Here is a 26,052-nt window from a genome sequence, read left to right on the forward strand (position 1 = left end):
GTTCCTCGACCCGTCGCCATTTTATTCCACAAGGCATGTATGGGCGTTATGCGGACAATGCAGTGACAGGTTCTCCCACTGAGAAAATCAACATGGACTCATGTTAGTTTCTCCTGTGCGATTTGTAGCATTCTTCTAAATGCCCGTGACGGCTTTGATGCCGCTGCTCGGTTGCCTTTGAAATGCAGGCCCATCTCTAATGCAAATTGTCCCTGGTGGGACAAGGTGAGGGAGGGAGATGAGGGCTATAAAATGTTGACGTCAGCGCGACACCTCTTGACTGGCAGCGTGTTTAGCAAACAAGAAGTTGAAGAGTAGGTTATAGACCAGCCAGGTAGAGGAGGCCTTGGTTCAACAGAAACCTGGGGTAGAGGAGGCAGGAGCAACGCGCTTGACGCACACTATGCGCACGAGTTCCCATACGGAAAGATGTACGTGAGTTATCTTTTGGAGAAGGAACCCAGCATGTACCCAAATTCAGTGCGACATCCCAGCCTAAACTTGAATCATCAGAACTTTGTCCCCGCACCTCCACAGTATTCGGATTTCAGCGGATACCACCACGTTGCTGGGATTAACAATGACCCTCACCACAGCCAGGCGGGGGCCTGGAACCCCGCTTACCCGCCGAGCCGGGAAGAGTGGTCACCCTATGGGCCGGGGACAGGACCGTCCACATCTAATCCGGGGCCAATAGGGTATAGTCCCCCAGAGTTCTCTCCAGTCCCACAACCCGGTCTTCTCCCGTCTATCAACTCATCTGTTGGGCAGCTGTCTCCCAATTCTCAGCGCAGAAACCCTTATGATTGGATGAGGCGGAGCGTACCACCGGCAAATTCAGGTAGGTTACTGAGGTGTTTAATAAAAAAAATTGTAATCAAGAAGTGGATCATTTGGTTGTCCATAAAACCATAGAAAGTAAAGCCTAAATCACGTTTTTAAATGTTTATTAAAATAATAATAAACTAAATGTATCTGTAGCAAATCACATACATATGAAATATGATGGGTTAAATTCAATATCTTGGCCCGTTTTCTTTCTCACATCAAATATACTGAAATACTGTAGGCACCGTTTTGAGAGGAAAAAGCAAAACCAGAGCCACTGCCCTTGGGAGTCACATTCCTTGAATGATGCGTGCACCTGTTCTCTAAATTCAGAGACGAATTCGTGTTTCAACTCAGAAAGATGGAATACCGGGTTATCTGTCGCTTGATTTTTCATAGTTCTTTCATTCTTTAGTATTTGTCCAATCCCATCGAAGTATTTGACATTGCTGTGTATTGTCATATAATATCATACGTCACTGACATAAACTTTATATTTTGCGCTCATTGGCACAGTTGCTCTTCACTGCAATGCTTGTGTGAACACATGAATCACACCTCGCATGCCATCTTCAATTAGTGGCATTATCTCGTGCGTTTTATGGGTACAGATGTGGGATCTTAATTTGATCACTCTTTTGTTACTGCAAATTTTCCTGGACAGCAGGAAATGTAAATTTCTAGTGTATTTGAGTTTTAAAAAGGATTCTAAAGTTTGTAATTTTCCCTTTGAAATTTCAGACTTTAATTGCCCCAACAAGAACTCTAACATACACAAATTTTAATTAATTATAATCCACATAGCCTAATAATTCACATTTCCTGTTGCTGCAGAATTATTTTCCTGCTGTAGCAAACTGACCCAAATGAAGATCCTACATCTGTGTAGTATGGGCTATGTAATGTTTTAAAAAATATATATTTTTTAATTTAACATTTATTTAACTAGGCAAGTCAGTTAAGAACAAATTCTTATTTACAATGATGCCCTACACCGGCCAAACCCGGACAACGCTGGGCCAATTGTGCGCCACCCTATGGGACTCCCAATCACAGCAATCAATGTATTGACAGTTGAGGGTAAAGCAGGGTATGCATTTAATTGCATTGTGTGTTGACCTATTGAAATAATAAGCACTCAATGATTATAGTTATGATTATAATTGCCTATCATCAGTAGAGAATAGTAATAGTAGTAGGCTAGTAGTCTGTAATAGGCATAATGTAGTCTACAATAGGCATAATGTAGTCTACAATAGGCATAATGTAGTCTATAATAGGCATAATATAGTCTATAATAGGCATAATATAGTCTATAATAGGCATAATGTAGTCTATAATAGGCATAATGTAGTCTATAATAGGCATAATGTAGTCTATAATAGGAATAATATAGTCTATAATAGGCATTATATAGTCATCATCGAAATCATTTGGATTTTGTCTGGTGTAGATGTCACAATTATTACGTGAGCAATCACTCCTTTCCCCCGACATCTGCATATTTCATAATGTTACAGGATTCTTTCATAATTTCAATAAGAATTCTTTAGAGTCAGCTGAGACTGCTAAACCTGCAAGTGATCAAATGAAAGAAACATTCTGCTAATGTTTGAAGATCTTGTTAGGCAAATTAAGAGGTTTGTTGTCTTCTTGTATGTCAGCGACCTAGGGCTCTAGAATTGTTTTCTATGTTGTAATTCTTTGTTAGGCATTATGTCTCAAGGCTCGAGTAGTTGTTGTCGACTACTTTGATGTCGCTCGCTTGGTTCACGCTTGTCCTCCACTAGACCTACGTCAGGCAATCATATAGTTCCTACTGATATAATACGCCAGGCAATGACATCATATGACATGAGATTTATGAAAAATAATATTTTACTGACTTCAATTTAAGGCGCATGGAAGCACCTTAGCTGTACTGTGCCTACAGTTTGTATTAAATCACCTTTATCAGTACAAGCAAGCAGGCCCGAAAAGAAAATAGCAAATAATTCCAGAGTATGCATGCTCCTTCTGGTCTCATAGATTATAGGTAGATAACTGATAGTGAATTACAAGAATGCAGTTTGAACCCATGTGAATCCTGTAGACCAAACTGCCCAAACTGAGAGTTAGATGACTCCAACGCTTTTCTTCCTGTGTAGAAAACCCAACAGAAATCAAGTTGTTGTCAATGGCTGCCTGGGACTGCTTATGACTACAAAGGCAGCAGGGACACAGACTTTGGGCTTCCATAAATGTCCTGTTTACTGTACCTATTGGATGCTTCAAAAGTACATTTTTTATCCAAAATTCGTTGTTCCAGTTCATGTGGTTATCTGGTTAACCCAGACAGAGAGTTCTACCGTCCGCGTTACAGATTATCTCCATGTCACTTTATCGTACCGGCCAGAAAATCTCCTTAACCTCAACTGCTTAACCATTTATCTCAGCAGCCATCAATGATAATTATTACAGAAGTACAGTGCTACATAGATTAATGGACAGTGCATCAATCATTCTCCACTCATGCAATGTAAACACTACCACTTCTCAAATTTTTCACATTTGGATTGAATTATGGTTTTCATGCGTTCTTGAATGCTGTTGGCATTTTTAACCGTTCCGTCAAGGGAAACTATCATCGGACTGTTGAATATTTCTGTGTCCTCTACAGTGCAGCATTAGGATGCTTTGCCACCAAACATTCAAATGAAATGCTAATGTACAGGCTCAAAGTTAGCCCCTTGGTGGCCTTCTCATGTGACCGCAAACTGTGCTGTCGCTGGTGATGGCAGCCACTACAATCAGTACCGTTTTTGATTAACGCAGCATTACGATTGTATGGGTCAATACCCCCGTAGACATACACCTCAGATGCCGTCTGTTTAGGAGTGGTCCTCCTCTGTCAACATGGAAATTTGAAAACAACGGTCATTAGAGAATTACGAATCAGGAAGTGAAGAGAAACAATTTGGGGAACATTGGAGCAGGAGGGTGTGTTCTGTGTTTCAACAGCCTAATGGTCTGGATAACTCTCTGGTCGTCAGGTCTGGCGCCCTCACAGGCAGCCCCCTCACCCTCTCAGCTCACACATTTTAATCTTTAACTTGGTCGCTGCATCTGCACTTAGGTGCCTCATTCACTATGGACAGAATTAAGTGATTTTTGATTTACGGTACCTAATTAAAAAGGCTAGTTGATCCCAGAGCTTTGCTACTTTATCTGTGTGTGTGTTTTAGTGAAAGGTTTCATGTATGAAATGAAGCAGAAACCACATTTTCACAGATGTCTGATGTCATCTTTATTTACTCTTCCAATGTTGCTTATTTACGGCATGTAAGTTAATGTGAAATCGGACTGGACAGTAGGCCAGTCATCCTCCCATTATAACCAATGCAGGTCAAGCCCTGTCTCCTAGTGAAAAGGAGTCCTACTCAGAATCACATCTGTTCAGCTAGTTTATACTGGGTGGGGGGTGGGGGGGGGGGGGGTCTACTAAGCTGACATATGGAGTTGTTTTAAGTTGGTCATACCATGGATCATTTAGCTATTTGATTTATTATTTTAGGACCCCTTTATGTATAAAAAATATTGAATTTGCCCTTTACTGCTGTAGCCTATAGAAACGCATTGACTAACACAGCGCTTCCCAACTTTGCCGATCCTCAGGGGGTAGTTGGTCGATCTTCAGGGGATATTTGGCTGATCCTCAGGGGGTACTTGAGAAGACACATAAGACCATAGGCCAACTCTGAAATGCACATGAGGGGGTACTTCAAGGGTACTCCGGGCAAAGCAAAATTCAGTTGGTGGTACAGTAATCGAAAAACGTTGGGAACCACTGGATTAACATATTCATAGATGGTAAGAAATACAGTAAAAAAATGTATCATAGGGTTTTAATGTGTCTGTCCTATATCTAGGAGATATAAGAAAGCTCAGGAAATATTTCAGTTTTTTTGGACACATATTTAACACATTATTTTTGTTGGCCACAAAACTACCTCCATACTTTCATTCATTTGTATGGGTTACCTTCAGATGAGTCCCGTGACACGTCGTGTTCGTGAGAGTCTCGTCTTGTGGTCATATTCGCTTTTAGGCCAAACCGTTTGGACGTTACACACATTTTCGTGAGAAGACTGATTTTCGGGATGTCTCATGTGACAAACACTACTGTAGCTCGGCCACCTTCCACCGCAGATGTGGAAGGCCGAAATAGGTGGACGCGTTGGATTGAGATGCAGCCCATGCATATCTCCAGCTGAAATTGCCGGATTTTTACTGTTACTTAGATCGACGCATGGGTGGCGTCAATAGACCCTTAAGGATTAAAGTTAGTAAAAATATAAGTCGTTTTTCTACATTTACACACACAATATAAAAGTTGACAGATGGCCGTACTCTGTTGCAGGTGGTAAGACAAGAACGAAAGACAAGTACCGGGTGGTGTACACAGATCACCAGCGGTTGGAGCTGGAGAAGGAGTTCCACTATAGCCGCTACATCACCATCAGGAGGAAAGCAGAGCTGGCCACGTCTCTCAGCCTCTCAGAACGACAGGTCAGACACAACATCAGGGGAGAGGGGACAATCTCTCCATTTTCTGTCTCTCTCTCTCTCTCTCTCTCTCTCTCTCTCTCTCTCTCTCTCTCTCTCTCTCCACGCACGCACACACACACACACGCACACACATACACACACACACGTGTGTGCACGCGCGCCTTTCTCAAAAGTTTACCGGATCAGTCACGGAGCACTTACATCAAATATTTTCTTTATTCCATAGGTAAAAATCTGGTTTCAGAATCGGCGTGCCAAAGAGAGGAAAGTGAACAAGAAGAAGATGCAACAGCCTCAGCCTGCGTCCACAACAACACCTACTCCCCCAGGCTCTGGCATGCCCGGCAACGTTGCCATGGTGACCAGCAGCAGTGGTGGCTTAGTGTCTCCGTCTATACCAATGACTATCAAAGAAGAATACTGAGGACGATGGTCTGACGTGACGGGAAAAAAAAGACTCTTGTCCAAATCTAACCTGCCCCCCCAGCCCCCCCCCCTCCCCCCCCCGTCAACAGCTTGAGCAACACGGGGTCAAATGCAGGAGTCAACAGCTCCAAAGACAGACAAGAAATAAAGACTTGCTGCTGTTTCCTTCGCTTTTGTAAAAATAAAAAAGAATAATAACAAACGTCTAAAGGACAAGATAGACCAACATGAACGTCGGCCATGCGCAGTAGATCACCTGCTGGGTGTTGAAAAACTGTGGCAAATTCAATTTGTAGAATCATATGGAAATAAACAGAAAATGACGGCCCATGTTCTGTGGTTGAAGGCGATAGGACGGCCACCCGCTCTGCACACGTTCGTGTTGGTCTGTCTTGTCAGAAACTGAAATAAGAACAGATATAAACATATATAGATATTAAACTGTTGTATTTTACTGTTATAATGGCTTCTACTGTTTCTATTGTTGATACATACCTCTTCTGCTCTGCCCATCACATACTGGAAATACTTGTAAATGGTTCTGATTCCATGCCAGAATAATAATAAGTGTATATTTTTTAAGTAATTTGTATTAAAAGCTTTATTGTAAACTCTGGAGCTCATTCTTTATAGAAGGAAAATGGAAGAGATTTGGAGCACACGTTTACAATATGACCATCTGTCACACACTTAGGATAACATCATTTCAAAAGTGTCCACAATGTGAAATCCTACTTCAATGTCTTAAGGCTACGTAAGTGTGGCCATAAGCTTACTGTGCAACACGTGTTTTTTCGAGGCACTCAAATGACAACAATGCATTTCAAATGGGAATGATTGGGATAAACATCATTGAAGAAATGTGATTTCAGCTGACACTTCATCTCTGAATCAATCTAATTTGTGAAAGTTAAAGAAAACTGTGTAAGTGATCATTGTGTATTGAATTGAATTTATTTGGGGTTTGTGTTGTGACTTTATGGATTTACAATGTAATATTTTGGATCATTATCGTGTGGGTCTTTCTGCGAACATCAGCAGGTTAAAGGAGAGGTATCATGTCATAAAAAAGTGATAGAGTCAGTGGTCAAAGTGACAACGAGACAGGCAGGGCCCGTGACAACTCACCAAGGAGGCATGACTGTTTGCACAGTAAAACTGAGTGGCATGATAAGGAGCGATTGGCTTCAGGAGGATAGAGTCGTTTTAATATCATCTCTACCCGTTATCACGGCCCCGCGACGGAGAGGCGCACTCTGTGGAGGCCTGTGGTATCAGCCCTGCTGCATTGCACGCACAGACCTATTTGCCAATCTACTTACCAAAGGCAGGGCGCGGCGTCCAAAGGGCAAGGTGAGAAAGACGGTGAGTAAACAGAGCAGGAGGATCCATCTGTTTGGGAACATCTCTTGACCCAAGGCCAGGGAGAAGAAGGCCATTGGGTGAGATTCTGAGCCCAGGAAGGAGTACGGAGGGTAGTGAGATTCTAGGACCCTGTAAACTGTGCAGATAGAGCCAATACTGTCCCATTTGGAGTCCTATGTTAGCAGACAATGTTAGAAACTATCTCTACAGTGTCATTAAACATGGAGTAAGCATGCATTTAGTCCCCCCTCACACCCACACAGATAACAAATGCCTATTTGAATGATGAGGCCCAAACCAAAGTGTTGCTTGTAAGACTGACAGAGGGCGATATGAAGTTTCATTCCAAAACACTATGCCCTACATTTTTGTCCTCTCTAGTAGACATCAGTTCTTGGTCGGTATCTACAAGCCACTGTATTAAGTCTTGTTGTCCATTGGAGAGGGCATTCTGGGCTTTACAATGATATCACGTGTGGGGGTGTGACCTTGACAACTTCATTTTCCTGGTTCTTTTAAAAATGTTCTGTTGCCAAAATTGGCATATTTTATGGAAATGTCAAAAGTGTGTGTAATTATATTTAAAAAAATTGTGAGTTTAATGTTCAAAATAGTTTCTAGTAAGTGAATATCTCAGGAATAGTTAAGGGAGTTGTCAGAACGGTGTCATATTTTACTCACATGAAATAAAAGCTAATTAAGAGCTTATCAAGAAAGGTCCTCTGTATTGGACACCTGGATGCTGCAACTATGTTTTTCACCTACTGTACACATTAACAGTAATGTTAATGTTTTTCACCTACTGTATCCATTAACAGTAATGTTAATGTTTTTCACCTACTGTATCCATTAACAGTAATGTTAATGTTTTTCACCTGCTGTACCCATTGACAGTAATGTTAATGTTTTTCACCTGCTGTACCCATTGACAGTAATGTTAATGTTTTTCACCTGCTGTACCCATTGACAGTAATGTTAATGTTTTTCACCTACTGCACCCATTGACTGTAATGTCATTTTTTCATATTTATGTCCCAATGACCACTCGAGAGGACAATTTGGCACTTGCAATAAAAGATAAATAACACAAAAAAAAATCATTTTTTTTTCTTGGTAACATGTTTTCTTGCCACCAAGCAATGTAAAAAATATATATAAGAATCCCAAACTATTTTTTCATTTCTCAGCAGGATATTCATTTTCCGAAATGTTGGCATATTAGCTTTTATTGTTTAAAGAAATTATGAAAGAGATTGATGTGTTTTTTCACTATCTTATCATTAGATCTTTCAATGAGCGACATGCATTTGTTTAAAATCTATCACTTGATGGTTTCTTTTCCTAGAGACTAATAAGTCTTTTTTTTTTTTTTTTTTTTTTTACAAAATTCTATATAGCTGCCTCACTCTCAGAGAAACAAGTAGTAATGCTAGGTTTTGCACAGTCAAATGTAACAAATAACTACATTTTTTATAAAGAAATGTACAAATTATACATTTGTGACATCAATATTTAACAAATGTAAAAAACAATATCTAAATTATATAAAGTATAATGAGATCTTTATGTAAAACATTTACATTTAACATTTTAGTAATTTTGCAGATTCTCTTATCCAGAGCGACTTACAGTAAGGGAATTAATCTTAAGCTAGCTAGGGGAAACAACCACATATCTGCCTCATACATATTTTTGAAACCATAAAATTGTATTAAGAACCTTTGATTCCGTAATCTCCCCTCACTGAGGCACGGTTGTTATTCGTTTCCACCCAGACTTGACAACCCAATGTGGAGTGACACTTGGTTAGGACAAAGCATTTCCTGGTGTGTGTCAGGTCTTGTTTGGATGCCTGGAAATTGTAAATGACAATGGTTCTGAACTTTGAACTTCAGCAGCTCTAAGTTCCGTTGTTTGTTAAACACCACGGGTGGTATCAGTGAGATAGAACCATATCAGTGCCCTCCTGAACACCAGGAAGTACCTCCAAAAAGAGTCATCTTCAACTTGAGCCGGAACCCACTGCCAGTGACACACAAAAAGGGTTGGACTGACAGGTATTGGTGGGTGGGGTTGTTTTTGCTCTGGTCTCCAAGGGAAAGTATTTTAGACTAATCGGTCTCTCATCGAAACACTAAAGACATGACAAGAGGAAAGCCCCAGATGATCTGCTGTATGTTTAGTACTTAGCCCTGTTACTTTTACAAGCTCTCCCAGAGTCTCGCTAGGAAGTTGGTCTTGCCACAGAAACGCTGGCATCTTTATGCACAGGTCAGCACCATTAGAGGCATGGTCAGTGTAATGGTAATTTATGTGATAGTTTCTTACCATGACAATCATTTGGTCCTTGCCATAAAGTAGTCATGACGGTGGCTCTAGGATTCAAATAAAACTGGATCCAAAGGCTCTAGGATTCAAAGGAAGTTGAACATATATTCTTGAAAATGAATTTAAACACAACATTTTTGATAAGCCTTTTTCTCTTTCAGTGGTGTCTTTTCCCAGGGAAACAGATAATAATTTGTATAAACAATAGCATGCTTGCTCTTAGCTTCCTCAAGGCTGTAAATTTTATTGGTGGGTAATGCTCTACAAATTTCCTCACCACAGTAACGGAGATATGGTTGTTGAGAGAATCTGATGCTCTGATTCTATAGGTGATTCCTAAAAGCGGCGTATGGAAACATGTTGAAATACAGCACACCTCCAAATAAATAGGCCTACCAGGATTATCAGCCAACGGCAATTACTGTAGCTTTACTGTTCAAATATCAAGATGGCCGTCCAAAACCAAATGATCTTGCATGCGCGTACAGGAAATAATGATTTCTAAATAAAATAAGTTCACTTTAAACAAAACCAGCCTATTTAGGTGCTACATTTACTCTCAACAGCAGTTACTGGTGTCCTCATGGATTCATTTAAACTCTAACTTTTAAGACAGATGTGCCATAATCAGAATGGAATCTGTTTACAGACAATCAAAGAAGGGAATATTATCATAATCTATGTAAACAGACAATTATTTCAAGCAAATAAAAATAAACCAAACAGAGCAAATAACTCTTACCACCACCTTCAATAAAAAACAATTGCCTCTGCAGTGCTCATACTAGCTTATATAGCCACGTGTTTATGGGGCAGTTTTACCATAAACGTTCATTTACAATATACTTACTGCCGCCTAATATCCTCTATACTGGTCAGATTTATTCTGTATAAACACGGGAGCTGTAAAGTAATAGTAATCAGAATAGGGTTAATGCAGTAGCTGTCTATAAATGCTAGATATGCTTAAGTGCCCTTGTCAGGTAAACCCTTTAATTGAGATTACTGGTATTCCACAGCACGCGCCTTGCCTGTTGAAATACCAACGAACGCAGACACTCACGGACTGAAGGCACTTTATTAGATTACTTCTTTTTTTTTTACAGGATGATAAATGGCACGTTATTTTAAGATAATAATAATACGAAGTACATATATGTGGAGAAAAAAATACATTATATATATATATATATACGTCTATGCTGGGCAATATATGAAAATATAGAAGGTTTCACACAACATTTACACAAGGTATTACAGAGCGATGTCAGAGCGATGTCATGACCATCCTATCAGTATGACGCTGATTGTAGTGTGTCAGTTTCACGGGGCCTAATTAAGGCCAGAAGCTGAATATACCAGAAGCCTATTAGCCTGTACCAGTTACAGATGTCTGGCAGACTGTAACAATCAACCCCTAATCCCCCCTAACATGCTACGGTCACACCGGCCAATTGTTGTGACCGAGCCAATATTTATGGAGTGTTAGAGGTATTGTAAATAGCACATCGAGAGTTATCACTACATAAGGCAATATTAATACGAATGTTAAGTAAAGGGTAAATTGGACATGGCATTGTGCATGGTCTATGGTTAGGATGGTAGCTTTTTGGCTTTGCAGAAGGGTACACTTAGTTTCCTCAAGTGAGACAGCCATGAAAAAGCCTCATGGCACTTTTGACAGACTTACCTTTTGCCTGGGTAATTAACCTTTGTCTTGTTGGTAATTTAGACGATTTCGACATGACATTGCAGAACCCAATCCAAACCAAGTTCATGTTTGGCAACCCGGGAGATATGGGGCTTAGGGTTGACATACTCCCTGTGCCATAGGTAGTAAAATGTAAATGTTTAACCATTGAAAAGAGAAAGGAAGTAAGTAATCAAGTAAATATGTCAAAAAGAGCTCTAAAGTCTACACTTCAACAGTAAGCTATTGTAGATTTAGTATGCTTTTAGTTAAAGATATCGATATTCTCACCATATTACAAAAGAAATCACAATAGAAACACAATTTGTCACCCTTTGTGTTTGAATGTTTTATTGAGCTCAGTTGACGTCTTCACACACTTTATTTGAAATGTCTCTTCAACTGAGGTTTTGTAATGAAAATTGACAATGATGTCTCTATGCTGAAATTCGCTGTCATGTTAAATTCGTGACCATTGTCCCCTCTTTTACACTTCGTGTGAAGAGTGGTTGTCTTGTTCAGGTGTAAAGGATGTCACATCAGGCGATAAGTGTGGCAAGGCCACTGACACATCTGAGAATATCTAGCTGGATTCTAACCCATATTTATGTCTGACTAGTTTTTAACCTGGCTTCCCCTGATCAGCCAGAGGATCCAACTGTGATGAAAAGAGAGGAAAGGGAATCCTACGTCTCGTCTCCACTCAGACATTGACATGTTTTGTTATCTGGGATTTACAAGGAGCTCCATAAAGACCGTCTCTTCTCCCTTTAACATCAGATCTGCAGACATTTCTCTAGATTTTTCTTATACCAATGATTTCGTTTTCTATGGTCTCATTATACTGTGTTTAAACTGTGATGGGGAATCATACACCGGACAACAAGCATCGGCACGAAGAACGATCTATGCTTTGAATGGTTTAGATGGATTTTGAAGTCGGATTAAATATACGCTAACCAGGCGTCAACAATAATTGGGGAGCATTCATATAACACGGGTTTATACATCTTTTTGTCTGCTCCTCACCTCCTCTGACCTGGTGTCAGAGTTCACACCGCATCACTGAACTGGCGTAGTCAGCCACACTTCACAGCTCTCTGGATAGGATAAGAGGCCTAGAGGAACAGGGATACTACAGATGCAGTCTACTGTAGGAGACAATGGTGGGAACGGGACACTATACATTCATACATGATGATTAGCATTGCTGATCCTGCTATGCCCTCCCTGGCTTTGTCTTTCTGCTAAAGCCTGTGAATGAAGTCTGTGATATGGGCTAACATCAGGCCAGGGCTGTCAGTATAGTGTGAATTGGTCATGACAAGCCTGCTCCCAAGGCATGTCAGAGCTGCTACTGGTGCTTCAAACTATTTCAAATCGGGTGAAAATTAATTTTGTTAAAAAACAAATTGTTAAAACCAACATTTCATCATGATTTAAAAGGCGATTAGGGGCGGAAAGTGCCCGAACATATTTGAATGATTTCACAAACTCTTCATTCAATGGTAAAAATGAATAAACAAAACAATATTTCATTTGACCCCAAAGTATGTTCAATTTACAATTTGGCTTCTTTGTAACCCATACTTTTCCACTGTCCTTTGATGCAGCGTCTGCCAGTCTTTTGACAAAGACAAGCCTGCGATAAGTAGCCTTTGAGGTCGTTATGTTTTACTGCCGATTGTTAATCAGTTTCTGAGACGGCAACAATGGGCTACCTCCTGCGTTTGATTTGACTATAAAGGAGTGTTTCTGTAAACTACCCAACAAGCCTGAGGTCAAGGCTCTGTCAATCTCTCCCCCGCAATAAGGTTAAAGAAACAGTGCACGGAGTGATCGAATACAAGCAAGTGTCATATTTGACATATTAGCCTATATATCAGCCACTGTCAATAAGATAGACAGGGGGGACCCAGAAATCCTGGGAACCACACATCACCTATTTCAGGGAAAACACAGATAAGAACTAGAAAACTGATTTAATAACAAGCAAATATGAATATTGTTGCCCCCACGGACTCCCAAGAACATTGAGTTAGCAACACTGTGTATAGAGGAACATATGAATAATCAAAACAAGTTTTTAATAATTGTTCTAGTCTTTCCAGCATGCTAACAGATGAGCAGTGTAGAGCAAATATGGTGACAGAGCTCTGATCTCTGTGGCTGGCTGGCTGAGGTTTATGGCCCCCTCAGTCCGCTAATTAACCACATTAACAGGCCTTTAATAGCTGGCCCTGACCTGCCCTCTGTCACTGAGCTGCACAGTAATCCATGCACAGCCTCACCACACACAGTCATATTGGAGGAACTGAGGTTATATCTGCCTCTATGGTAATAATTAACTGGCCAATTATTAACCCCTTTCATTTCCATGATTTTCTTCCGCTGACTTTTCACTGATCGTTAATGTGATGTCTTCATCTGCTGCTACAGATACCACTGAAGAGTTTCGTTGTTGTTATAATCACAATGAAATAGCTGTGAAGTAATGAGACAAGTTGAAGAAGCCCGAATCCTGCTTCCTCATGCTGAACCAGCTATATTCAAATGATTCTGATATTCAGTTATTTTATTTTACAACCTCTGCTTTTTATATCATCATTCCTGGTTTAGCAGGTGATTCTAAGACGTGACTTGAGAATGGACTCCTGTTTTACTGCTGACATGCTACTGAGGGACTCACCCTGGCATCAGAGCCCCCCAGGGCTGGCTACATAAAGGACTCCACCTCTGGCTAACAGAATGGTCCCAATGGACTTCATTGCAATATTAAAACCTCAAGTGAAAATTCCATTGTGCTTGGTGAAAATTGTGACGCCATGTTTTGAATACACAGGAACACTCGATATGTTGCTGCTACCTTGGAGCGATTTTAATGTTGCACTTCTTGCAACAAGATGTGACTGATTCTGTGCTGCAGAAGAAAAGGTATCAAATAAATGGAGTTGTTTTTCCCTGCACATATTCGGTTTTATTTAAGATGGCCACTGTGTTGGCACATGGGCACCCCTTTGAAACCAGATTACTCATGATTAATAACCTGCCATCAACTTCACCGTGGGCAGCCCTAGTGGTTGTTGTGAGGAAAAAAGATCAGGGCAATCGCTTCTTTGTCAATTACAAACAACTGAATAATGTGTGACACAGTCAAACGCTTTCACTATGCCCAACATGAAAGTAGTTGTGGACGATATCCGTGGTGCCCAGTATTTCAGCACAATCGATCTACACAGTTGAAACTGGCAAATTGAGGTGGAGACATCCAGTATAGAGAAGACAGCGTTTAGGCTAGGCAACTGGGGGTTCTACCAGTTCCGCGTGATGCCATTTGGTCTCAATAACGCACCTGCCTCATTTTAGTACTACAATTACTACAAGGGCTAGAAGAGTGTAAATTATTCTGTACTTTTTATTGAATGCTGTACCCTGCTCGAAGAAACATAAGTAGTGCTTCAATTTTCAGTATCAACACTGCTGTACAGGCATCTACAAAGAGAGTGTGTGTACACCCAGCTCCTATAAGTACACAGGATAGGTTTAGGGGTCTCTGTCCCCCTAACTCCGGAGTCTCATTAAGCAGGTGCCAGGGACAATCTGCTAGCTGTGAGTCAACCAGCTTTCATTGGCGTTAGCTTGGCCAGGCAGGGACAGGGGCGCCTCAAAGTGAATGCGAAAGTCAGGTGCAAATCAACGGATTGCTTTATGACTACGTGAGAGAAACATACCTGGAGGTGAGATGCAATAAAAGTTAATCATTTTTCTACTCCGGTTACAAGCAAAAAAGGGAATACTTTTCATAGCAGTTCTTCATATGGCAAGTTTTCTCCTAGTGTTATAGCTAGAGATATTATGTGTAAATATATCTGTAAACCTCAAGAAGAAATAGAAGACACTTTAATGGTTTAATACATCATTATTTGAATCAGTTACTTACCTGTAAGTCAGTGACTTATCTGTGGAAAAACAGTTCATATTTATTCACCGTTATATGTGAGACTCTACAGGTGATGATAAACTGCTATTATCCCTGTTAATTTTACAACAGCATTTTATTTGACATACATGTATTATAACACACATTTCGATTAGTTGTTCATAAACAGCAAAAGTCAACTACATCTGAGATTTTCAGTGACGCATTGGAATGATCAAACTGGGAGACCAAAAGAGACGAGAATGGCCCAGCACCAACGTTTAATGAAATGTTAAATCCAAACGATACTGTATTTCTGGGTCGGGAACTTTGCAACAACATTATATTGAGTTACAGTAGATAGTGAAGGGTCAGAGTTTCCCGTGGAAAGCCCTGGCCTCTTTTGTATGGTTCCTGTGTCACTGACTGTTCCTGTGTCACTTCCCCATTGGCTGTTCAAATGCAGAGATCAAAGAACTTCCTAGCCCTTGATGGCAGGATGACCTGTCTGTGCTCTGTCCCCTTCTCCTTCCCCTTCTCCTACCCCTGTTCTCCACCCACTTACCTAAGAACTGGAGAGTTCCAAAAAACCAAAACCAAGACAATACATCACTTCCTTTCAGGAAGTATAGATTAAATTGCAAGAAGTCCACTGTAAGAATAATACAATATCTCATATGAATATTTGACTTTTTGACTTTTGGGCCATGTGACAGAGGTATCCAATGGCAGTTTTACATGAGCATGAACGGGCCAAATTTCCACTATTCTGTAGTTTATACAACCTTAAGTTTGAACGCAATTCATAAAATGTTATGGAGTCTAATAATAACAGGTGTAATAATTTGAATACCATTAATACCCCTACTTAACATTCCTGGAAGCATTCAGTAGGCTATACAGTATATCAAGTAAGGTTCATGAGATTTATAGTCTAGATTTATATGTATCAACCTTCTGGGATGATAAGACAAACTTCTAGGTGGTTATATATGACACGCTAAGGATGTTACGAGGGTATTGCACAGTAAAGAGTAGTTAGGTATCTGTTATATTGTGTGCGACAAATCTCATGTGTGGTTGATGATTATGATTAGATAACATTACCACCTGCTGTTCATATTACGTCACCTGTGCTAGGTTTTTATACTTATAAAACTTGGTTGAGTTTGGTTTACAATGTTTCCAAAATGTTGATATATTGTTGCAGTAATACTGGTTTGTAGTTGCAAGCCTTTTCATTTGTATTTCATTCCACTAATCTTTGAACTTTCTTCTACAAAGAACAATATTCGGAGACCACGCCACAATATATAAAAGTAAAATGGGGGTTGAAAAATCAATTAAAACATCCATTATGTAATTAATTGGTCCATAAATTAATAAATTCAGTTTTTTTAATCTCCAATTTGACTATTTTGGGGGGTTGCATGCAAGTGTATGTATATGTTTTTTTATCCAGTGGTCCTACAAAATAATATATTAGGACTGTATGACATTTAGCTAACAAGATTTCCGTGTTTACATGAGGCATAATACCAAAGCAAATGTCCACATTTTTGGCTTTGGTTGAAGCTCCATGTTAAATTCAAATCTCCCTACCATCATATCTAAGCCAATATGACACCAATGTTGATGAAAATGTGCAAATCCCGTTGATTGGCGGTACACAACACACTCTCTGTTTCTCCATGAGCCATCCAGCTGTTACCAAAAACCAGATACCGGATTTTTAACAGGCTCGTTAGCATTAGGAAAAAATAAAACGTCTTCCCTGGTCTAGCTCAATATCTAGGTGTCGGATTAGAACGACTAATATATTTTTCAGCCAAAGCTCAGAGTTCTAACACTGGGTCGAGAAACCTACTACACCAGGCTACTACTTCACCAGGTTGCCAGTCATAAGAAGTGTATGAGAAAAAACGTAGGCTACTGTAGATAGCTATATATGGTGGTATTCAAGCTGAGGTTAATCAATAAATGAAAACATATATTTTGATTAGCTAGCTAGCTAGCTAGCTACCTAAAATTAGCTAACGTTAGCTTGCTTTTCCAAAGTCCAGCAGCTAGCTTCTGTAGCTAGCTAACACCAGTCAGCTGAAAGCTAGCTAGCTAACAAACAGGCACAGAAAGGTCGCTAGCTATATTTGGTTATGGAATGTTTTTACACAAATATCAAACCCCAAGACATGCTAACCTCTCACCATTACAATAACAGGCGAGGTTAGCATTTTGGGGGGTATGATATTTACGCCTGTGTAACTTTCACACTCATCATTATTCACAATTCATTCAGCATTATCAGGGAAGTTAGGAACCAATATACACAGGCAGTTAGGAAAGCAAAGGCTAGCTTTTTCAAACAGAAATTTGCATCCTGTAGCACAAACTCCAAAAAGTTCTGGGACACTGTTAAGTCCATGGAGAATAAGAGCACCACCTCCAAGCTGCCCACTGCACTGAGGCTAGGAAACACTGGCACCACTGATAAATCCACAACAATTGAGAATTTCAACAAGCCTTTTTCTAAGGCTGGCCATGCTTTCCACCTGGCTATCCCTACCCCAGTCAACAGCACTGCACCCCCCACAGAAACTTGCCCAAGCCTCCCCCATTTCTCCTTCCCCCAAATCCAGATAGCCGATGTTCTGAAAGAGCTGCAAAGTCTGGACAAATCAGCTGGGCTAGACAATCTGGACTCTCTCTTTCTAAAATTATCCGCCGCAATTGTTGCAACCCCTTTTACTAGTCTGTTCAACCTCTCTTTCGTATCGTCTGAGATCCCCAAAGATTGGAAAGCTGCCGCAGTCATCAACCTCTTCAAATGGGAAGACACTCTAGACCCAAACTGTTTCTAAGGTCTTCGAAAGCCAAGTTAACAAACAGATCACCAACCATTTCAAATCCCACCGTACCTTCTCCACTATGCAATCTGGTTTCCGAGCTGGTCATGGGTGCATTACCGCCATCGATAAAAGACTATACTGTGCAGCCGTATTCATCGACCTTGCCAAGGCTTTCGACTCTGTCAATCACCACATTGTTATCGGCAGACTCAACAGCCTTGGTTTCTCAAATGACTGCCTCGCCTGGTTCACCAACTACCTCTCAGACAGAGTTCAGTGTGTGAAATTGGAGGGCCTGTTGTCCGGACCTCTGGCAGTCTCTATGGGGGTGTCAATTCTCGGGCAGACTCTTTTCTTTGTATACGTCAATGATGTCGCTCTTGCTGCTGGTGATTCTCTGATCCACCTCTACACAGACGACACCTTTCTGTATACTTCTGGCCCTTCTTTGGACACTGTGTTAACTGACCTCCAGACGAGCTTCAATGCCATACAACTCTCCTTCCGTGGCCTCCAACTGCTGTTAAATGCAAGTAAAACTAAATGCATGCTCTTCAACCGATAACTGCCCGCACCCGCCCGCCCGTCTAGCATCACCACTTTCGGTTCTGACTTAGAATACGTGAACAACTACAAATACCTAGGTGTCTGGTTAGACTGTAAACTCTCCTTCCAGACTCACATTAAGCATCTCCAATCCAAAATTAAATCTAGAATCAGCTTCCTATTTCGCAACAAAGCATCCTTCACTCATGCTTCCAAACATACCCTCGTAAAACGGACTAACCTACCGATTCTTGACTTGTCATTTACAAAATAACCTCCAACACTCTACTCAGCAAATTGGATTCAGTCTATCACAGTGCCATCCGTTTTGTCACCAAAGCCCCATATACTACCCACCACTGCGACCTGTATGCTCTCGTTGGCTGGCCCTCGCTTCATATTCGTCGCCAAACCCACTGGCTCCAGGTCATCTATAAGTCTTTGCTAGGCAAAGCTCTGCCTTATCTCAGCTCACTGGTCACCATAGCAGCACCCACCCATAGCACGTGCTCCAGCAGGTATATTTCACTGGTCACCTCCAAAGCCAATTCCTCCTTTGGCTGCCATTCCTTCCAGTTCTCTGGTGCCAATGACTGGAACGAATTGCAAAAATCACTGAAGCTGGAGTCTCATATCTCCCTTACTAACTTTAAGCATCAGCTGTCAGAGCAGCATACAGATCAATGCATCTGTACATAGCCGACCTGTAAATAGCCCATCTAACTACCTCATCGCCATATTGTTATTTTTTGTTGTTGCTCCTTTGCACCCCAGTATCTCTACTTGCAGATTCATCTTCTGCTCATCTATCACTCCAGTGTTTAATTGCAAAATTGTAAATTCTTCGCCACTAGGGCCTATTTATTGCCTTACCTCCCTAATCTTACCTAATTTGCACACACTGTATATATACTTTTCTATTATGTTGTTGATTGTACGTTTGTTTATTCCATGTGTAACTCTGTGTTGTTGTTTGTGTCTCACTGCTTTGCTTTATCTTGGCCAGATCATAGTTCTAAATGAGAACTTGTTCTCAACTGGCCAACCTGATTAAATAAAGGAGAAATAATAATCTGTGATTATGGTAGCATCCACATTAACGTAGAAGTCTTTAGAAGAATATTCGAAAAAAGCTTAATAATGTCTTAGTGTGGTGTGGTGAAGAATCCAACACTTTACCTTGTATGCAGTACAAATCACATGATTGTGGGAGCAGCTCCTCTAAGAGTATGAATTAGGCTGACTGAGAAGATTTGAATCTAAAGCAACCTGCCTACACATTTTCTGAAGTACAACAGAACACACAGTCAAAGCTGTGTGTTGGAAAACCTTGGTAGGGCATGGGTGATGTAGGCATCGTGTTGCTCGTGTGAATTATTTTTAATACATGCGGTTTTTAATACATGCAGGGTTTGAAAATATGCCAAAACTCATTTACTTTTTATTGGAGACCCATCATGCAGCATTTGTTGTGTGACAAGTTGAGTATAGAGAATCACCCCGTGGGGGGATTATCTTTGTCTTTATGGATTTATGGTAGATTTATTGTTTTACAGAGATGAGACATTTAGTTTAGTGTCAGGCGGCTTGCTGAATATGCTTAGTGGGTGGGGGGGTATCAGGGGTTTTCACAGCATTTCCGGATGTAGGATTCCTCAGTGTGTGTCGATAGCTGTAAAAAGACACTTATATTGTATGGTAATGCGGTTCTTTACAGTTCTTTGTGGATGATGACAACATGTAATGCTGGTTAAGGAATTCTAATTGGATCTACAGGAGCATTGGATGGTATAACATAAGAGAGGTGTAAACTGACATTTAAAAAAAGTAAACATGTATAATTTAAACTGCCACATAAAGTCACAATATTATTTGAATAACATTTTTAAAGGGAACACTTTCTGATTTGTAATTTAAATTGAGTTATGTTTTGGAAATCACCCAAATAAGTATTTGGTAGGCTAAGAACTAAATTAAGGTTAAGGAGATATACCTACCATGTATGGTAATTACTAATGACTGTTCTCTGAAAAAGGAAAAGTAGGTCCCAACAGTGACCCACAAGAAATGTGTGCTTTATTTACCTGTTTCCACTTTAATTAAAGTTTACACCATACTTTAAATGTATTAAGAGGTGTGAGGTGCTTTGTTTTTAGGGAGCTAAAATGTGAAGCTGTGATGAGTCACAACGGTAATAATGTTTATCAGACTGCAATGCTCTGGACAAGTGGGGGAAAAGAAATATAATCTACTACCTCAAGATATGATTTATTCTCTCCTCTCTCTCCCATCATGATTCCCATGAGAAAAATGAATGAAGGTCAAATAAATGAAGTCGAAGAGACAGACGTTTTGCCATGTACATTTTGTAGATCTTTGTCACCTGTCAGTTGAATCATTAACTAAAGCCAGGTCATAAAGCTGTAGTTTATGGAAAGTTTGATCACGGTGGGTCGTAAAGATTGGGCCTTTTATTGCCCCCTGGGCGGGGCCCATTGAATGCTCTTACCTTGACACAATATGCATGTGATCCTACTCTTTTTAATCTCTCCTGGAAGCTACAAACCTGGAAGGCAGGTTGCCGGAGGTTGTTGTTGGGGTTTTGCATTTTTGTTTATCTGTTTGTTTTATGTATGCTGGTAACTGCCTGGGAATATAATGCTTCATTAGCTAAATGCATGTTTTGCTATACACCGCTCTTCCTCAGATTTCCCAACATGTTCTTCTCCCTGCAGCATTTGCATTGTTCTAAGAATGTGGATGCACTGGGTGTCTTCTTCTGGCCATGCGTGTTGTGTTACGTGACAGATGCATGTATCCCTTAGGTGTGCAAGGATGTTTCATAGATTGTCAGGTGACTGTAAATTGTAGAGGTCCATTTCCTTCTTGGAATAACAGCTTTTACAGTGTGTTACAAAACAGACAACCCAAATAATAGTCATGTCCCAAATATAAGTATATATTGTTTTGGATGTAATTCATTGGTTTTTATATCATACCAAAAAATGATATGATACTAAAATGGAGTACGGAGTGCTAATTTTCCATAACGCTATAAGCTAAATCATTTTAGTAGGTTTTTTCCTTTTATAATGGATATTTTGTGTATATATTTAGAAACATATTGAGCAAATGGTTTTTAAACTTATATGGCAATTATTTCCTGAGATTTGAAATGCACAATGTCATTAGCAATCATTTCATGCTATTTCTGCAGTATTACCTGCACTTAAAAAATGTAATTAAAAATCAATGTATTTCAAAAAAATAAATACATATACATTTCCTTCCCCATGTACACACATCTATGGAAGATCAAGGGAAATAAATAGAATATATTAATATGTTCATTATACCAATTTTGAAAAACAGTTTTGAAATTGCCTTTTATTATGACGATTGAAGTGTTAATAGTTAAGCTACTAATTACTTACATAGTTATTTAATGAAAAAATACCCTGGAAATGTAATTAGCTATACAACCACTGATTATTGCTGTCTTCTCAAAACTTATTTAGTAATATTTTGCAAGTCCTTGTACTTATTTACTAAATTCCACAATAAAAATCTGTTTGCGATTAGAGCCATTGCTACACTGCTATGTACTTTGAATAGATTTCTTCAGGATTACTGACAGTAATGGCATGAATGATAAAATTGGCAAAGATGAGGTTGAAAAAAGAATCAATACTTCACTAAGCTGACATTGCAATTCACACTGTGCAAATATACAAATGACATGTATGCATATGTAGTCTGTTTGACACCTTCTGAGTACTTTTAGTAAGAATATTTACATGTATTTACATTCGTCATTCTAACATCACTTCAAATGAAACTAGACTGCTAACTTAAACATCTTGAACTATGTAATGATAGTAATATATTCTAATGATCTTCATTTTGAAGAAGAAAAACATACATTTGACAATAATGACCAGAACAGCTTGGTTTGAAATTAGAAATGGAATAATTTACACTTGTCCCAGTCTGTCCATATGTTTGGAAACAACTATTGATGTAATTACAGTTATCCTGGGATGTTTCTTCTCAGCTATTGTCACAAATGAACACTGTTTCTTTATCATACTGTAATGCTTCCACCTAGTGGTCCAGTATGATACTAAAGTAATGTGAATATGGGAATGATACAATATCAAAATACAGGTAAAAAAAATAAAAAATAACACTATCTCTGCTAATCTATTCTAAAGCATTGAAAAACGTTCATTTCCGTTTTTGCAGAGAACATCACCAGAGTAGTTCATACAGTAGCAGCCAATGTGTGGTGTTCAACGTAGGTCTACATTCCATGAGACAATTAATAAAAAAATTATTTCAACATTTGAGGTAGGCTATATGATCACACCGATCTGTTGTTTTATTACTTATTTTATTGAGCTGATGGTGCCTGCATCTGATGGTCAGTCTCAGCAGAGGGAGAAAGCAGCAGACTGAGGGTTCGCCTCTCAACATCCCTCCGCTCTCTCTTTCCTCCACTGACACTGACCAAAAAGGGACATCGTCTTCTAGATGATGGCAAAACTCGAGTCGCACCGCATTATTTCTGCCTTAAGCACAAATTCATGTTGTTACTCCTATGAACAGAGAAAGTGAAATAATCCTTGATATAAAAAAAACCCCAAGCCGCTAATAATAACAACAACGCAAGTTATAAATGCATCTTCCTACTCATTCATTACTGCTGCAGTGCTTGTTGTAGCACTGAGTGGAAATAGGATGAACGCATTTTATGGCTTATAAAAGTGTTGAATACAAACTTCTGACAGTGCTGAGTAAGAACTTAACCATAAACTCACTTATAAAAACAGCAGCTCTTTGCTGTATTCGTTGACAGTCTCTTTCTAGTCTTGATTTTAAACATTTAAAAATCTCACAGTATCAACTTTACTGTAGCTTTCTTTCATGCCTGCTATGTTCCTGCAGACACGGTCATTTGAGCCATCCGATTGGCCAGCGCTACGCCTACAGTGCATTTGGTTTGCTCTCTGGGCCCGCTGGGAAGGCAGAGTTTGTACCTTCAGACACATGAAATGGATCAAAATGACAACAGTTTGGTTACCTGGCGCGCAGGGCAGCTGAATAGGATGCACCTATCGTCAACAGCCGGAGACGAATAACAAAAAATAGAAACACAAGCCTATATCGTTGGGTTATTTACAGAAATGTTTGGCGATCGACCGCGATCGACTGGTTGGTGACCTCTGCTCCAGAAAGTTGAAGTTCAACATGGTGATTCTATCCATGGGCTGATATTTCTGCGTAGCAGTCCTGGGGAGCTGCATAGTAGTCTCAGGGCTACTGCGCGTGCAGTTTAGATGGAAAATTGCTCACAACCATGTCCTGCTCACCAAGGCCGGATTAAGAAATCATAGGGAACTATGGGAACTGTAAAAATATTTGAACATTATGAAGTGGATATGAACACACATGTACTCAATTACATGCTCGCTTACACATACGGACTTATACATACACACACACACCTGATCTCGCTCTCTTCTCTCACTCTCTATTTCTCTCTTCTCTCCCTCTCTCTCTATTGTCGAGAACTGTTTTATAATTGAATGTGTTTATTGTTTGTCTATCTTTTTTATGTATTTGTCTACAAGTTTATACATGTTTACAACAAGCAAGGGGAAGATATCAGAATAGGGGCATTGGGGAATAATAACATATTGTACGGAATACATTTGTACTCTAGTGAAGCCGTCTCTAGAGTAATGCAAGGTCTCTTTCATGATCTTGTGAAACGTCAATTGCTATGGAAATGCTGGGATGTGTTTTTCAATGATGTTAAAGGTAACTATGATGCAACTATGATGGTGATACGATATGGATTACAATTATCATCATGAATGTTAAGGCTATACGCACTACATGTTACACACATAGACACTCAACCACGCAAATTTGCAGAGTTATTATTTATTTGGATAGCACACATTATAGTCTTACTCTTACACAGACATTGTACACACTCTCACTAAATCACATCCAATATCATATACGTCAACCTACTCAGATTTACTACACACATAATATCTTGTCTCAATTTTCTAACATCTGTGGCATTGGCTCACAGGCAAACAGGCAAGGAATTAAAACAAATATTGCTAGAACTCTTTTCTTGACTTCTAAATATCAGACATTTGAAACCTCTAATTTTGACCGTCATAATACCTCTGATGGCAGTAACTTTACAATACAATAGTATCTAGTTATGGTAAGGGGTGAAATAAGTATAGCCAGTTATAATTGTAACGGTTTAGCATATTATAAAAAAAGAAGATCAGTTTTCACATGGCTAAAAGAAAAGGAATATAACATATCCTGTTTACAGGAAACTCACTCTACATCCTTAGACGAAGTTGCGTGGAAAAAGGAAGGGGGTGGTGAAATAATTTTCTGTCATGGACAAAAGAACTCAAAAGATGTGATGATATTAATTAACAAAAATGTTGATCTGAATGTGCAAATAGTCAGGAATGATTCGCAAGGAAGGTGGATCTTTTTTAATATGAAAGTGGACAAAAAAAGAGATTTGGCTCATTAATCTATATGGTCCAAATCAGGATGATCCATACTTCTTCGAAAACATTTATACCAATTTATTGAACTTACAGGCAACAAATGATCAAATCATTATGGTAGGAGACTATAACACAGTGTTAAGTGCCTCAATGGACTGTAAAGGTAATCACTCTACAAACTATCATCACCGTGCCCTTAAGGAAATCACAAATATTATGGACACATTAGAAATAGTGGACCTAGTGAGATATACATGGAGGAGACTTAATCAAGCTAGTTGTCTTGACAACTTTCTTGTCTCTCTCTCGCTTGCATCAAAGGTTAAAAAAGTTTTAATAGGTGACAGAATGCGATCAGATCATCATATAGCATTCATATAACTCTTACAGATTTTCCACGTGGACGGGGATATTGGAAATTGTATCAAAGTTTACTGGAGGACAACTTATTTTTAAATAAGACAAAATAATGTACGGTAAGGAATTCTTTCCAAATAATATAAAAAATGGAAAATTAACAAATGTACAGAAAGATCAGTGTGAAGGCTAAATTACAGAGGAAGAACTTTTTGAGGCTTTTATATCCTTCCAGTCTGGAAAACCCCCGGGGCTTGATGGCATACCGGTAGAGGTATATCAAACCTTTTTTGATATACTAAAAGCTCCATTGTTAGATTGTTTTAACTACTCCTATATAAATGGTAGTCTGTCAGGTACTCAACAGAAAGGTCTGATTTCTCTATTATTAAAACAAGACCCAGATGGCAAATATAAACACCCAGTCTATTTAAAAAACTGGAGGCCCCTTACACTTTAATGCTGTGATGCAAAAATACTAGCGAAATGCATAGCACTCAGAATTAAAAAGGTTATACCAGGTATTGTTCATCCTGATCAGACAGGTTTTTTACATGGACGGTACATTGGAGATAATATACGACAACTACTAGAAATAATAGAACATCATGAAACATATAAGAAGCCAGGCCTGGTATTTACAGC

At 39.5% G+C, this 26,052-nt stretch overlaps 1 protein-coding gene across 1 annotated transcript; it reads left to right on the forward strand.

Annotated features, from left to right (window-relative positions):
• Window positions 1-314: 314 nt before the first annotated feature.
• On the forward strand, window positions 315-6,413 carry cdx1b (caudal type homeobox 1 b). The gene is made up of 3 exons (XM_014195956.2): window positions 315-841; window positions 5,228-5,376; window positions 5,603-6,413. The coding sequence occupies exons 1-3, from the start codon at window positions 430-432 to the stop codon at window positions 5,798-5,800; spliced, it is 759 nt and encodes a 252-aa protein (XP_014051431.1). The 5' UTR covers window positions 315-429; the 3' UTR covers window positions 5,801-6,413.
• Window positions 6,414-26,052: the final 19,639 nt, after the last annotated feature.

Source organism: Salmo salar, chromosome ssa04, assembly GCF_905237065.1.
Source record: "Salmo salar chromosome ssa04, Ssal_v3.1, whole genome shotgun sequence".
NCBI classification, from domain to species: domain Eukaryota; kingdom Metazoa; phylum Chordata; class Actinopteri; order Salmoniformes; family Salmonidae; genus Salmo; species Salmo salar.

Excerpts from the sequence above, each read along its gene's own strand:
- cdx1b (XM_014195956.2), top strand. The coding sequence starts at position 430 with ATGTACGTGAGTTATCTTTTGGAGAAGGAACCCAGCATGTACCCAAAT. Across the intron at positions 842-5,227 it reads CGTACCACCGGCAAATTCAG|GTGGTAAGACAAGAACGAAA; the intron begins GTAGGTTACTGA and ends ACTCTGTTGCAG. Across the intron at positions 5,377-5,602 it reads TCAGCCTCTCAGAACGACAG|GTAAAAATCTGGTTTCAGAA; the intron begins GTCAGACACAAC and ends TTTATTCCATAG.